This window comes from Pseudoliparis swirei, chromosome 16 (assembly GCF_029220125.1).
Source record: "Pseudoliparis swirei isolate HS2019 ecotype Mariana Trench chromosome 16, NWPU_hadal_v1, whole genome shotgun sequence".
Lineage (NCBI taxonomy): Eukaryota > Metazoa > Chordata > Actinopteri > Perciformes > Liparidae > Pseudoliparis > Pseudoliparis swirei.
Genome location: NC_079403.1, coordinates 12,251,717 through 12,266,227, shown reverse-complemented (window position 1 = coordinate 12,266,227; position 14,511 = coordinate 12,251,717). Strand labels below are relative to the sequence as shown.

At 41.7% G+C, this 14,511-nt stretch overlaps 2 protein-coding genes across 2 annotated transcripts; both read right to left on the bottom strand.

Annotated features, from left to right (window-relative positions):
• Window positions 1-284: 284 nt before the first annotated feature.
• Window positions 285-9,077, bottom strand: si:dkey-118j18.2 (uncharacterized). The gene is made up of 5 exons (XM_056433544.1): window positions 8,704-9,077; window positions 8,309-8,409; window positions 8,037-8,196; window positions 4,294-4,426; window positions 285-2,486 (listed from the first exon to the last, which is right to left on the bottom strand). Exons 2-5 carry the CDS (start codon window positions 8,326-8,328, stop codon window positions 2,269-2,271), a joined length of 531 nt encoding a protein of 176 aa, XP_056289519.1. The 5' UTR covers window positions 8,329-8,409; window positions 8,704-9,077; the 3' UTR covers window positions 285-2,268.
• Window positions 9,078-9,864: 787 nt separating this feature from the next.
• On the bottom strand, window positions 9,865-12,087 carry timm21 (translocase of inner mitochondrial membrane 21). Its single transcript, XM_056434060.1, has 6 exons — window positions 11,593-12,087; window positions 11,228-11,290; window positions 11,044-11,141; window positions 10,707-10,780; window positions 10,494-10,599; window positions 9,865-10,266 (listed from the first exon to the last, which is right to left on the bottom strand). Exons 1-6 carry the CDS (start codon window positions 11,882-11,884, stop codon window positions 10,174-10,176), a joined length of 726 nt encoding a protein of 241 aa, XP_056290035.1. The 5' UTR covers window positions 11,885-12,087; the 3' UTR covers window positions 9,865-10,173.
• Between the last annotated feature and the right edge of the window lie 2,424 nt (window positions 12,088-14,511).

The following is a 14,511-nucleotide window of genomic DNA, read 5'->3' as shown; positions in this document are numbered from 1 at the left end:
CTCGGCCTGTGAAACGTTATATAATGTCTTGAGTGTCTCTGGGGTAGCTTTCTGAAGTTTGTGCAAATAACCCTAATGAGGTCAAAGTTGTCTTGGTTTGAACCCGAGACTTCCAACAGAAAAGTAACGACGTTAAATCTACTAAAAAGTGGAACACCCCAAAAGTTAATTTCCCATCAAAATACACAAATCTTTCCATGATGTCTGGTCTTTATTGAAACTGGAGAAATTGTTTAGAAGTGACTACCCAAACAAGGTAAAGCAAGAAACCACCACCAGCACAATTATGAACAACAGTTTAATACAGAACAGATTCCGCCGAATCAAAACCCAAAGCTCACAAAGCTTCTAAGTGGAGAGATCTGATAGGTCAACCGCCACGGGAATGAACACGAATTAATCAAACAGGAGAAACATTACAGCAGGTTGATCGTCCTCATCATGCTGCCGCCATGGAAGGTCAAAGCTACATTCAGATTTGTACATTGCAGGTGATCTGTTTCAGACGGATTACAAAACCACAGGAAAGGCCTCAATGATCGATGCTCCACGATGTGGCATCACAATATGAAGGATTATCTTTAAAACCATGTTTCATATCAACTTCTGATCCTCCATGAAAATCCCCTTATACTATCCCAAAGGCCCCAAATACATTGATACAGCATTCATATTGATTTTCTTGCAGGTATTCTCATGTTCGGAAAGTGTACACAGATTACATTGTTGCTGAAACAAACATAGAAGTCGATCATTTGGATGCATCGTCTTAGTGTTCGCGGATTTTGTGAAATGCATACAAAAAAGCCGAGTAACAACTTCTCCCCACGCATCACTATATAGCACAGAATATAAACACAGGGATACACAAAGTAGGCTGACCTCTACCAGCCTGTGGTAGATTTACATGGAGATTACAAGAAATAAACAGCGAGAGTAAAAAATGTTTTTGGTTAGTCTATTGTTTGCAACAATTATGAAAAAAAAAAGTAATAACTGGGTTTGTTGAAGAGGTTTTTAGCCTGAGTTTACAGCCTTGTGAGGATTTGTTTTCAAAGGATTGTTTTCCATTTTCATTTGATGACATTACAATTCATAACTCATCTGATTATCTTACAGCTGGACTTGGACGACAGAAAATGGGTTCTCATACGCTTTAAAAGAGGGAGTGTGAGACACATTTTCCTTTGATTTCTGAAGAAACTGTGTCCAAAGCCCACAACTTTTTTTCAAAAGACACAGAAATAACTAAATTCATGTTGATTTTGTTTGCACAGATTATCGATTTCTGGCATCCAGGTGCTAATGTAAGGCAGCAACAGACAGAAACAGCAGGAGAGGAGATGAGCAACAGAGAACGAGCTATTGTCTTCCTCCTCAAAGTGGTCATCTATTTCACTCACTTGTTCCGCTCGTCTTCGCTTACTTCCAGTCACACAGGTAATAGGCACTTGAACTGCCAAATGTCCCATAATAATCACCATGGTATATTAAGCATAACCACTTATGCTAATGAGTTCATTATTTAAGACAATTAGTGGATTCATTATGAAACAGTTCTCCGTCAACAAACTTTGTATTCAAATGATAGGCGTGCAGAATTAATGAAGTGTTCAAAGTTATCACAGTTAGTTTAAGTTGAAACACTTACAATGTATTTAATATGCACGCCTTTGCAGCAAGGTGCACTGAAATCTAATTAGAAGGTCTAAGTTTTGAATTGTCTATAATGATATTACTTATTATTAAGTTACCGGGCTCAGAACATCTACAGAGACACATAAAAGGTCATAGAAGTCAGGTCTCAAATATGATGTCGCAACTACTTTCCCCCACATGCGTGCAGAATGAATCAAGTGGTTAGATATGTGAAAGGATGTGGCCTTGGACGTGAGGGAACAACTTTAGAAAACACTTCAAGGTATCCGTTCCTCTGCTTATCGGGTTCTCACGGATCCCCTATGAGCTGAGAGGTCACGGGTACCAACTTCATCCCCGCTGGGAGGCAGGTTCTGTATTCCTGACTCAGGCACACCGGCTGACGGTATTTGTGATTGCCAAACTCATCAGATCCTTTTTTCGTTATACACAATACAAAGTAGAAAAACAACTTGGATCTATGAACCACCAAACTCGCACGCACACATTTCATTTACATATCCAAATAAACATCTGCTCTCATGTGAGGAGAGTTAGGCTGGCGACGATCACTGAGGTTGAATGTAGGAAGGCAGTGCATGGAAAAGGCAAACTGGAATCAAGGATGGATTAGGTGGGCCGGCTCGCTGACCGGGACTCACCGTGGCTTACAGGGAAGTCTTGTTGACAGACTAGTGTAGGGGGGGACAGTGTGTAGGGGGGCGGGGCTTCGTTTACGCTAATGGTGTCTCCCTCAGAAAAGACAGGAGCTTGATCGGAGGGACGGGCGGCGTCGGCCTCATCGCCACGAGCACACTCGCTGTAAGGAGGGGGCTTCAGATCATCCTCTGAAAGGAAAGTAGAAACACAGGTCAACCAGTTGATCAGTGGTCGAAAAACAGACATGGGTCAACACTAGCGGCGTTGCATTAAATAACGCTCCCATTGTTTCCCTGAGACATGTGTGCGTTATTCTGTGACGAACTGTGCATAGATTTTTCTTTTTTGTAATAACAAAAAAGTCAGAATCTTCGAAACCCAGTGCTGGTGAGGAAGGACAGAGAAACTGAGCCCAGAGCAGCAAAAAGAAAAGAAACGTTTGCAGCCCTTCTTGTCTTTGCCATGTTGTTCACCTCGTCTTCTTACTGCTCGATCAACCGTTTCCCTCGCTTGCCGTACTCGGATTGTGAAATTGGCTACTTTCTCACTCCAATACGAACGCCTCTCCCTTACCAGGTCTCAGTCTAACAACACCATCAAAAGGTTTCTCACGAGCGTTGGTCTTATATTTCTGGATATCTGAAATATCTCAAATGGTCGCAGAATAAGAGTGTACGCCAACTTATATTTGTGCAGAAAGACATTTTAATTTGAGAAGTGTAAGAAGCAATGTTCTCCGGCTGCAAGACCAACCTAGTACTTTTTATACATTCAAGCATTAAAAACAGTCCAAATATTTGTATTAAAGCATACCCTGAGATAGCCTCTGGTATCATTGATTGGGAATATTATCATATGTGAGGGCTAATACGAGTTCATGTAATATAATTAGTGCTGAAATGTCACCAACTCGCCCCTATAACCACATCCTGACGGAACAAGCGCTTCAGATCAAATTAGGTGCTCATGAGGAGACTCAGTCTTGATACAAAGATTCAACAACTGACCGGGATCGCTTGTGTGTTCATTCATAAGCTCACAATGACATGTTGAGAAACATAAAAAGGGGAACACAGAATAAAGGAACTCACCAAATGTAAAGACCCTACTTTGCCCTTTCAAGGCAAACAAAGTACTCTGTGTGATTTCATTTAGAATCAGAAGAGACACATTTACTGCTCTCGGGAACAGCACTTCAGACCTGGACTTCAACTGGTGGACGTGTGTCGTTTGTGGCAATGACCCAAACAATCAGTCAGGTACATAAATGTCCCATCTGGCAATCAACGCACCAATGCTGAAGGGAGTCAAAAGGGAAGGTAGGGGGCGATTCATCCACTGTACTCTGATCAGTGATTGTGTTCTGTGAGGATTACGGTCAACATCAATATTTTGCTACCGTAGGAAACGTTGATTAAGTGTCTGAAGGGAAATGTTGCTTTCTTTCTCACAACACAACGATAAAATGCAGGCGGTCACCGGGTAACATTTCGGCCTTAAATCGCCGCCCGGAAGTATATGGGAGCATATGTTTTGCACAACCACAAGTAGCACATCGCAATAAGCATATAGCAACCTACAGTTTAGTAGAGTACACCTTTGATTACAGTTTGCCAAAATGGACAAATGAATGTCAACATTGTTTGTTTTCTACTGCCAGTTTGTTGGAACAAAGGCTCACTTCTCTTATCCTTTTCAGTGCAACACATCGAGCTAAGCCATCACCACGGAAAACCTTCTCCCAGTGACGTCGGCTCACTATCACAGAAAGTGAAACAGTGATTGCAGAAATAGTCCAGAAAAAAGGTGGACTTTCCCTATTACTGTTGGTCACAGGATACTACGGCTGAGGATGTAGAAGTGGTAACAAATATGAAAATGAAGCAGTCTTCCTGGCTCACTCAAGCAGCAGACACATGGTACTGCGTTCCAGAGGGAGTGTGTGTTTGTGTTTGTGTGTGTGTGTGTGTGTGTGTGTGTGTGTGTGTGTGTTACCTCCAGAGACTGCCTCATATGGCGGTGGCATGTCCATGTCGGAGAAGGATGCAGCTGGTGGCAGGTTTGTGGATGGCTCTTCTACAGACAGGTCCTCCTGAACACCATACCAACTCGGCCAGACAGAGGTTTGCTACAGAGGGAAAGGAAAACAGAGTCAATGACTCTCCCAAAAAATACAGGAGCATGTGTAAACACACCAGTAAACATAAAAGCCAATACCAACGATACAAATGTCAACATCGCTAACAGCAACAGGACACCAACTCAGCTGGTTTCACTGTACACATCTCCAGAGAGGCACTTGCTGCTGAGCGTGATTATATACTTCCTTTAAACTCTTTGCGCGAGGCCAAGAAGAACAAACATCACTGAACACACAGCCAGACAATATTCTTAAAGAATACACGACCTGGGAGGTGTGCTGGGCGGCCAGTATTACAGCTCTTTTCTGTATTGTACACGGGTTTGTTTTCCCAACACGCGGCTGACCAACATGGAGTGTTGTCAGCCGTAACTCGATGACGCAAGTCACCGCCCCACAGTCGTTTACACAAAATGAAGGAGCGAGGCGTCAGCCAGACAATCACATGAACAGGCCGTGGCTGTCCACATTACAGTCGGCGGCAACACTCGCTCGGTTAATATTATTTACAAAGATATATTTTGGATTTCAGTCCGTTTAAAAAAAGAGACTGAAATTAAGAAGAAAAACTATCAGACAAATTTAAGAAAGGGTGATTTTTGGATTTTGCATGACAGCAAGTAGCCGTCCACTTTATTGAGTGATGAGTTAGTATGCATCTCTAAGGTTTAAACATTATAACAAATGTGTTAGGCATTTTATCTCCTGCATCAGCCGTGAGGAAGCACTCAATATTTTCTTTTAATTACCGAGTGATGCCTTTGACTACAGTTTTAATTAGTTCAATATTGCCGTCCTGTTGCCGTGGGAGTGATGGTGTGATGAAAAAAGATGCAGCACAAAACATGCCCTACTGTGTTCAAGATAATTATTGGAGTGACCACTATTTCAGTCGGCCACAGAACTAAAATGAAGTTCAATAACCTATGAGCAATTAATCTTCCAACCATCTCTGAGGCCTATATGTGTCAAATATTTCTCCCCATGGCTCTTCTGGGTTCACTACGTCTCTTTCGGTAGCTGTGAATAAGACTGCCCAAGAAGCTTAGCGAGTGATACTACATCAACCCCCCCCCCCCCACACACACACACACACACAAACACACACACCATGTTTGATTCATTTAAACTCAGGACCTCCACCAGTCATATTGGGGTCTCTCCAGAAAACGTTCAGGCTGCCAGGTTATGGATGACCGTGGGGCCTCCCTGCTGCACATTCCATTAAAATCCAAACAGGGAAAAGTATACACCAGAGGACAGCTGAGAAAACAACAGGTAGAGGAAGAAAGGAGGCAGAAGAGGATATAGAAGCAAGCAGAGGAGTTGGGAAACAAGGACAGATTAGGAACAAGAGTCTAAAGGAGAGTAAGAAGATAAAAGAAGAACATAAGGGAAACGTAAGAGGACTTCAAGGGTTGGAACTTGAAATCAGGCAGTTTACACACAGTTGAGGCCTTAAGGCTAAAAGACATTTAAATGTTTCATAGCTCATGTTACCAGACATGTTTTATGTTCGATCTAAACATTATATATGTTAGATCATTTAAAAATAGAAGGCAAGAAATAAATGTTTTACCATTTTCTTAACTATAACCGGTTTTCTGTGGACCAAGCCTTTCAATACACACCGTTGGTATTTGGGGACACTGTCTTTTAATTATTCACTAGAATCAGCTTAGGGTGACCTTCAGCAAGCTACATGGCCTCAACTGTATGTCTGAAAAGACAGATTCTTTAACTGGATTGAACTTCCTCTAAAAATCAGACAAATGTTTCAGATAGGACACACTATGTTCACTGATCTGGGTAAACCCAGGGATCTGAGTTTCAACTGCAGAATTTATTTATTTTTACAAGTGGGAGATCTCCTGTTCCACAAATATTACACGCCACTCTAAAATAATCTGTTAGTGCCTCTTAGATGGAACTACTGCAATAATAAATCTTTCAAAGGTCGTGGCAGTGTCAAGCTTAACAAAAAATGAGTAACATTACCATTTATGGAGACGTCACAACAATTAATCATTTCCTAAAAGATTTGTACCGATTACTTTTTCCATTCTTGCAAAATATTTTGCAATAACCACGAAGCACTGGGAAAAGAGGGGAACAGTTAGAGAAACTGGTTTTCTATGATTCACAGAGCATACATTTGGGAAGGATCTAAATCACAGAGATCGCATCCAGGTGTTATAGCGAAGCAGTAAAGCAGAAAGACCCTGAAGCACTTGAAGGGAACAATAAAAAATAAGCCTGCATTTTTTTAGCCGAATTTAATAATATGTATAAGGGGCATGAGCGTCAGCAAGAAGTTACAAAACAAAAGATAGTTATTAAGGTCATACCAGTGACAAGAAGATTCTTTCAAGAGCAGCTCAAACAGATCACATTCACTCATCAGAATCTCCAGGCGCTTTCTTCTTCTCCCAAATATCTTTACAAACGAACATCAGTGACTGACAACTGGATATTTTCTGACGTGGGAAATCACCAGAACTTGGGAGAGGCACGCATTGCCGTCTGTAAATCAGTCCACTCCCGCGTCGCTGTCTGTGTCTTTACAGATGATATTGACACGAAGAAAAAAATCTGACATGCATGGTTGAAATGCTTTTGAGCCAAAAAAAGGGTCCCGCTACATTTACTAATGGCTGTCAAGGCTGTGACTTGCTCTGCCAGACCTCCTTTATCAACAAGGTCAAACAAAATGGTAACCAAAAAATGTGAGCAACAGTACATGTAAATCAAAAGCTTACGCCTATTAATACTCATCCACACATTGGCTCAATATGTTAAAAACTGAAATGTGTCCTGTCCTGGGAAAGTAACCGATTGAAAAGCACATGCCCTTTCAAGAGAGCAAACAACTCCTCTGCAAAAATGTAACACAACTGTGACCTTATTTGACTTTCTATTACTACAGCAAACTCCAGTTGGATGAAAACAGCCACAGTTCTGAGAATAGGGCCGGACTTCGCTTTGTGATGCGCAACTTCCAGTGTATCTGCCACAGGGCCAACAAAGAGTGTTAATGGTATACGATGTCAACATGATTTTCCTGATAACATTCATACAGTCCGTAAAAAAAATTAAAACAAAAGAAGCTTTTTTTTCTGTGCGAAATTAGCTTGTATGCTTCTGCTTGGATTTGAAAGTTGGGTTTGGCAGGATTCTCAGCTCTCCCTCACCGTGGCGAAATAGTCTCAAGACTCCAGAGTGTATTGCGTATTTTAAGACATGGAACATATTTGTTAACTGCGGTGGACTGACAGTGGAACCTCATTGCTGGCTAGACGACCACAAGAGAGATCAAACTGAATGTGAGGATTTAGTTAACCTTTAAGTTCACTTTGGACACGGTTATATATGGAAGCTCAATTGAACAGCAATATTTGAAGTTACAGCAACTGAAAAGTTCTTCATTGTAAACATGAAATCAAGCAGGGTCATGCTCAAGTCTCTCAGGCCACATAGAGATTATTGTTAATACCCACACTTTAGAATTAGGCTAAGCCATAGTAAAAAAGGCAAAACCAATTCTGCCGTATAGTTTCAAATATTGGATGTGTGTATGTGTGTGTGGGCCTGCACTTACACTCTGTCTCTCACACATCTGATGAAGGTAGGCTCTTCCTCCTACAATGACTATCTGAGCATTGCGTGGGTTGCTCAAGTATGCTTCCAGTTGCCTTTGTCTCGATCGGTACCAGCAAACATAGAAACATATCTTGACAATGATGAATAGAATAACAACTCTGAAAAGAAAGGGCGAGAGGGAGGGGGGATGAGTAAGGGATGGGCAACTTTACACATCAGTTTTATACTGCAGCTTTAGCTTGAAAAAGCAATGCAATAATAACTACTCACATGTACCAGTACAGCTCCATTTGTTTTTATGAGATGTCAGTTAGTGAGCAGAGGCTCTCATAGCTGGGAAACCACTCGCTGATCCCTGCACAATACCACAACTTGCCCAGAAAACAATAAGAAGTATTAGTAAGCTATTAGCTAGTTCCCTATTCTATAAGCTACCTGGCTTCATTTAATCAATCGATACATAGATGAAGTCAACACCAACTCGCTTTTAAGAGAACCGGAAGCTCAGAGCATCTCACCGTTTGCGCGAGGTTGAGTTTAAATGGCAAAGCACTTTCTGGAACTTAAAACAGATAGTGCGTTTAACTCAACTACTCCGTTAACTTAAGCTAACGTTACCCAACTTAGCTGAACGCAAACACGGGAACGGTTTTTTTTGAACTTACCATTTAGCGACGACTCGGCTTGTGAATTATCTTGAAAGTGTCGCTCTTGTCGTTTCAGATGTGACGCGAGCAGAGCTCCAGGATCAAATCAAACTGAGGCCACCACTAGTTTAGTTAGCTGAAGTCAGGCTATCGTGTAGGATAGTAGGCCACAACAACAACAGGGACGAACGCTTTACGTTATCTTATGTTAGCGTTTCTGCGGACCCAACAAGACTGGACCTACTTTATGGATATATCTCCTTGGTATCACATACAATTAGCTAGTTGATCGGCGAGCTACTCTTCAAATAAATAAATAAACAACTTAACTAGTCGTAAAGCGTGAACGTAAGCTGACATACGTTAGCACACTGCGTTGGTTTAATAGTGGGCGGTGCTCACAGCAGTGTTGCCTTCAGGGTTTTCCGTAAGCTTCTTCCACAATTGAAGTGTTTGTTTTAGCGTTCAAGTGATGTTGTTGCTTGAAGAAAATGTCTTTCTATTTTTTGTGACCATTATATTAGCAGCACAGATTTTATTTGTGCCGTCACAGAAAGATGGAAATGACCAAGCACATCTCAGTTCATAGTTGTTTTTAATAAAAAGTATGGCCTCTCGAAGAAAAGTTCAAAGAGTAAATTCATAAAGGACTACAAATAGGAAGAATAAGTTATACCTTACGTCTTAATCTTCTTATATACAATATATGGTCTCAGCAGGAGAGCTGAGACAAAAATAGATAAAAACAAAGGGATCCTTCTCATACTATAGCTGAGGGTTTCATAACGTCCGTCATAAATCCTAATATTTCCGAGGTTCTGAAAGGTAGCAAGATACCAACTCATTCATATTTTTTCATTGAACATGTCTCTGTAATATCTCTGCATCAACAATACGTTGTTTATAAAATAAGATGAGTGTTTCCCTGTTTTACCTTCAAACATGTAGGGAAAACTATTTAAAAACACGCATTTACGTCAAAATTAAATATAATAGGTCATATGAGGTTGTTGTTATATGGCGGGTGTTTGACTCCATCTAGTGGTCATTGTTTCGCATTTCTAAAGGACTACCAAATACAGAATTATCTAGTAAACAAAACACAACAAATGTATATAATAAGAGATCTCATATAGTACTTGAATAAATCGTACGGAAAAAAATACACATTTCTGCATATAACAGACAACATTTTTATTACAATTTAAGAGCATTTTTGATTGCAGTCGATTACAAAAGTAAGGTGATCTTCTCTTTTGGTCAAAACATGATTTGTAGCACATGTGTAAGAAAAGCTCTATGCCAAATGCTTTATTGTTGTTGCAAAGTTAAAGTAAGCCAACATTGTTGATGTTTAATACAAGTTTTTAATAGTAAATTAAAGTTACATTCACAGTAAATCTTGAGCTATTTGTCCAATAACACAAAATAATTCACATTTTCGCAGTGCTTCTCTCGTGAAGAGACACTTAGAGTTATCTATCTTGCTCATCGGTTATCTTCCACGATGATGTTTCGTCTTGGGTAGGTATCTACTTCCACAAATATGTAACGAAACTCATATTTTCCAGTTTCGGCATTCTGTGAAATAAAAAGATTATAATTTGAAAACAATCTCAATTTGGTAGATATATCAACAACAAAAAAGCACAATATTTGTTGTGCAAAATACCAGTCTAATTGTGACCTCTGTACAGTTAGTCTCTACTACTAGAGGTGGAATAACACTTTTTAAATATTAGTATCGCTAAACATGAACGGTACCGCTTTGGCATGTCCCATCCATTTTATAAACTGCAAACACCAACCTCTTTGGACTCAGAGTGTACGGTTCCTTTAAGGCCTGGCTCCGAACCCTCAATGTAAAACTTAAGTCTCATAAACTTCAGTCCATCCTTCAGGTACTCCAGATGACTTATGTGGAAAGACACACACACACAAACGATAAACAAACAGGATACCTCATCACTACTACCTTATACTATTAATAAACAGCTTCTACGTAGCAGCAAAATACCCACCTGACTTGCTGCCTCCTTCCTCGGCGGGTAGTCTCCCCATAACACTTGATTGGCTCCCCAAATGCACCAATCACCTACATTTTCAAAAAACAGATTTTTTTTTTTTTTTTAACTTTACTTTTCAACAGGAGAAGCCTTCAAACTGTGCACTGACTTGAATGTAGAATAGGTAATCTACAATTCAATACTTCATACCAATAATTCACAAATTCAGAGCAATGCTGAAAAGTTTACAGTGTTGCACGCTCGTGTACTTTTGGAGGAGATTTTTTCGTTATATTATTGAACCTTTAGGAAAAGACTGTTTAGCCTCAGCAACCTGTGATGTTGTTCTCACCTCTGGGTCCAACCTGACCTTGTTGAAGGCTTTCCCATAGATTTTATTTGGACTTGAGGAGGAAAACAGCTCTTGGAACACCACATATAACAGCCCACCTGAAACATGTGCAACAGAACACACGTTAGCATCCATTTGCATTATTATATTTAAAATGAGCTTTACATCTTGAGGTTGTAGTCACCTGTCACCCCAAGTCCAATGAGTACAACTATCAAGTAGGTGAAGTCTCTGCCAGCTTCTTTCACTGGAGGATGTTGAGGGTCGGAGTTATTAAACAACAGTTTAGTATCAATTGTAAGTACCAGTTTGGTACATTAAAAAGTAGAATATATTTGATTTTTATAGTTTCAAAAATGCAAACAGGTGTTTGCTTTATTCCAGAAACAAATTGGCTCCTGGACCAGAGAAGCACATTTTCACACATTGCATTAGTCACTTTGTGAGGGCGACTTGCCACGATTCAGATGTTATTTATGGACTAAATCAATAAGAGTATATTCTATCAATGAACATAATATAATCCACCAATCCATTACATTGAAATACCTTTTTGTCCAGCTGAAGGCGTCGGGCTCCCACTCTGATACCTGGAGACCGACCTGTCTCTCTCTTCGGGGCTGCTTTGAACGCCCCTACGCGTCTGCGCTTGAATGAAGCCGCTCAGCACTGGCAGGACGGACGAAGGAGCCTCGACTCTCCTGCGGAAGGTCAGTCGCGAGACCGTGGACGCGGTCCTGTGCGTCAGGATGAGCAATCTGACATGCGTGAGTTTACATTTCGTCGCGGTGTGTTGTAAAGTCCGGTGCAGCAGGGCTTTTAATAGCTGTGTGTACGCCATGAGTGTCCTCTGTGAGCTCGCACGCTGAGCGCGTGTAAGTTAGCGGGGTCGACAGCACGCAAAAGCTGTACAAATATTATGAAGTGACCTATTGTGCGTCATGAATGAACAACTTGCAACACCAACTAGCTAACCTACTCAGGAGACGGTCACGACGGTGCTGTGCTGGTCTGTGATAAAAATTTGTCGCACTATTTCGCACGTCTAGGCGCAGGATTTTGTCGTCACTCACTTTCGGATTCATGGGAGACTAAAGCCGTTTCGCAATTCCAAGTACACAGAGTACAGACTTGTGTTCTTTTGGAGTCTGGACTTGGGGGTTTGGTCTTGGGAGTCCAGACTCGAAGGACGGGATGACGGTCTTTCTGTGATTGGAACAGCAGTTTATTTGTTGACGTCACCACATCAGCTGTTCTTGCTCCTGAGTTTACTTCAATTATTCACTGTAAATGTAGTGTCCATTTGTCCTTCGAAATCAAACAAAACTATAAATCAAATTGTCACTGCACCGTGGGTTTAGGAGTTGACGCAGGCAAAAGAAAAGTAACGTCCATTTCGGTATGTTGATTTTGATAATTTATTTTCCAAACAAACAAAAAGAACAAACAAAACGCTGACACTCTTCGCTGATGCTGTGGTAAAAAAAAAACATTAGCCACCCTGGTGCATGCTGGTCCTGTGCCTACCCACCTCTACATATAACCACAGGTGCCCAGTGTTACCCAATCAGTGAACCTAAAACTAAATATATTAAACTAAACTACAACTATCATAAGAAACAATTAACAAATCAAAATATAACCTAAATAAGCAATAAATAATCAAAATTACGTTACAATAAATCCTAAATACAAATGTCAAAATAAATAGCTTTAACAGTAAATTATTTTTTACAGCCAAACAAAATATGACAACCCTGCTTTTTTCATTGTCCTTTAAATAAATATATTGTGTACAAAATAAAAACATATATTCTTTATAAATATTTAGATTATATATAAATATGTGTGTATATATATAATAAATATGTTTTATACATAGATATACATTTGTATATATATATATATATACATCTCACTAGCACCCCCGCCCCCCTGAAGCTGTAAACCTAGGGGAAACACTGATGGTATATATATATTAAAACTCTGCACCCCTTGTGGATTACTCCACCTCCCCCCCTCCACCTCTCTCATACTCACTCTACAACCAGCAACCCAACACCTCACAGCACTCCACCCCCCAGAGTGTCCCTTATCCAGGTGAAGAGGGAGCTGAGGAGGATCAAGGTGAGGAAGGCCACAGGTCGAGACGGCATCAGCTCAAGGCTCCTCAAATCCTGCGCAGACCAGCTGTGCGGGATAGTGGAGCACGTCTTCAACTTGAGCATGAGGCTGGGGAAAGTACCACAGCTATGGAAGACCTCCTGTGTGGTACCAGTACCAAAGACCCCGCAGCCCAAGGACCTCAACAGCTTCAGGCCGGTGGCATTAACATCCCACCTGATGAAGATCCTGGAGAGGTTGGTCCTTGTCCAGCTTTGCCCCCTGGTGAGCTCATCCCTGGATCCACTTCAGTTCGCCTACCAGCCTGGCATCGGGGTGGATGACGCTGTCATCTTCCTGCTGCAGCGATGCCTCTCTCACATGGAAAAGGCTGGAAACACTGTGCGAGTCATGTTCTTCTCCAGTGCCTTCAACACCATCCAGCCTTTGCTTCTGAGGGACAAGCTGGAGCAGACCGGGGTGGACCACCACCTCACTACATGGATCCTGGACTACCTCACCAACCGTCCACAGTATGTGAGGATACGGGGGTGTGAGTCAGACCGGGTCTCCTGCAGCACGGGGGCTCCACAAGGAACCATTCTGGCTCCATTCCTCTTCACCATCTACACCTCGGACTTCAAGCTCAACTCTGGCAACGTCTAACTGCAAAAGTTCTCTGACGACTCTGCAATCGTCGGCCTCATCTCTGCCGACGATGACAGGGAGTACAGAGAACTGAACCAGGACTTTTTGGAATGGTGCCAGCAGAACCGCCTCCACATCAACTCTAGTAAGACCAAGGAGCTGGTGGTGGACTTCTGCCGTGGTAAACGCTCTCCTCCGGTACCAGTGAGCATCCAGGGACTGGACATTGAGATTGTAAAATCTTATAAGTACCTGGGTGTTCACCTGAACAACAAACTGGACTGGGCTGACCACGCACTCTATAAGAAGGGACAGAGCAGACTCTTTCTGCTGAGGAGACTGAGGTCCTTTGGAGTACTGTGACGACCCTCCCCCGCTGCAGCTGGGTACCTGGCCTAGAAGGGCTTCCTGGTGGGAGGAGCTACCGGAGAGAATAGAAGGAAGCACCAAGGGGTCTCTCTCTCTCTCTCTCTCTCTCTCCTGCACGCATGACGCTTTTAGGATTTTGTTGCTACAATAAATAGTTTCGTTATAAAGATCGCTGTGTGGCCTCTCTTTTTGTTAACAGCCGTGAGCCTGGTGGTAACAAATGGGGGCTCATCCGGGAGCATCTGAATTAGATGATTATTTTGTTAAAGGGAGTTTTCCACACAGATCTTTTGGGTCGAGCCTTTCGGCTGTAGTGGTCCAGGTGTGAGTAATTTGGAACCCTTTTCC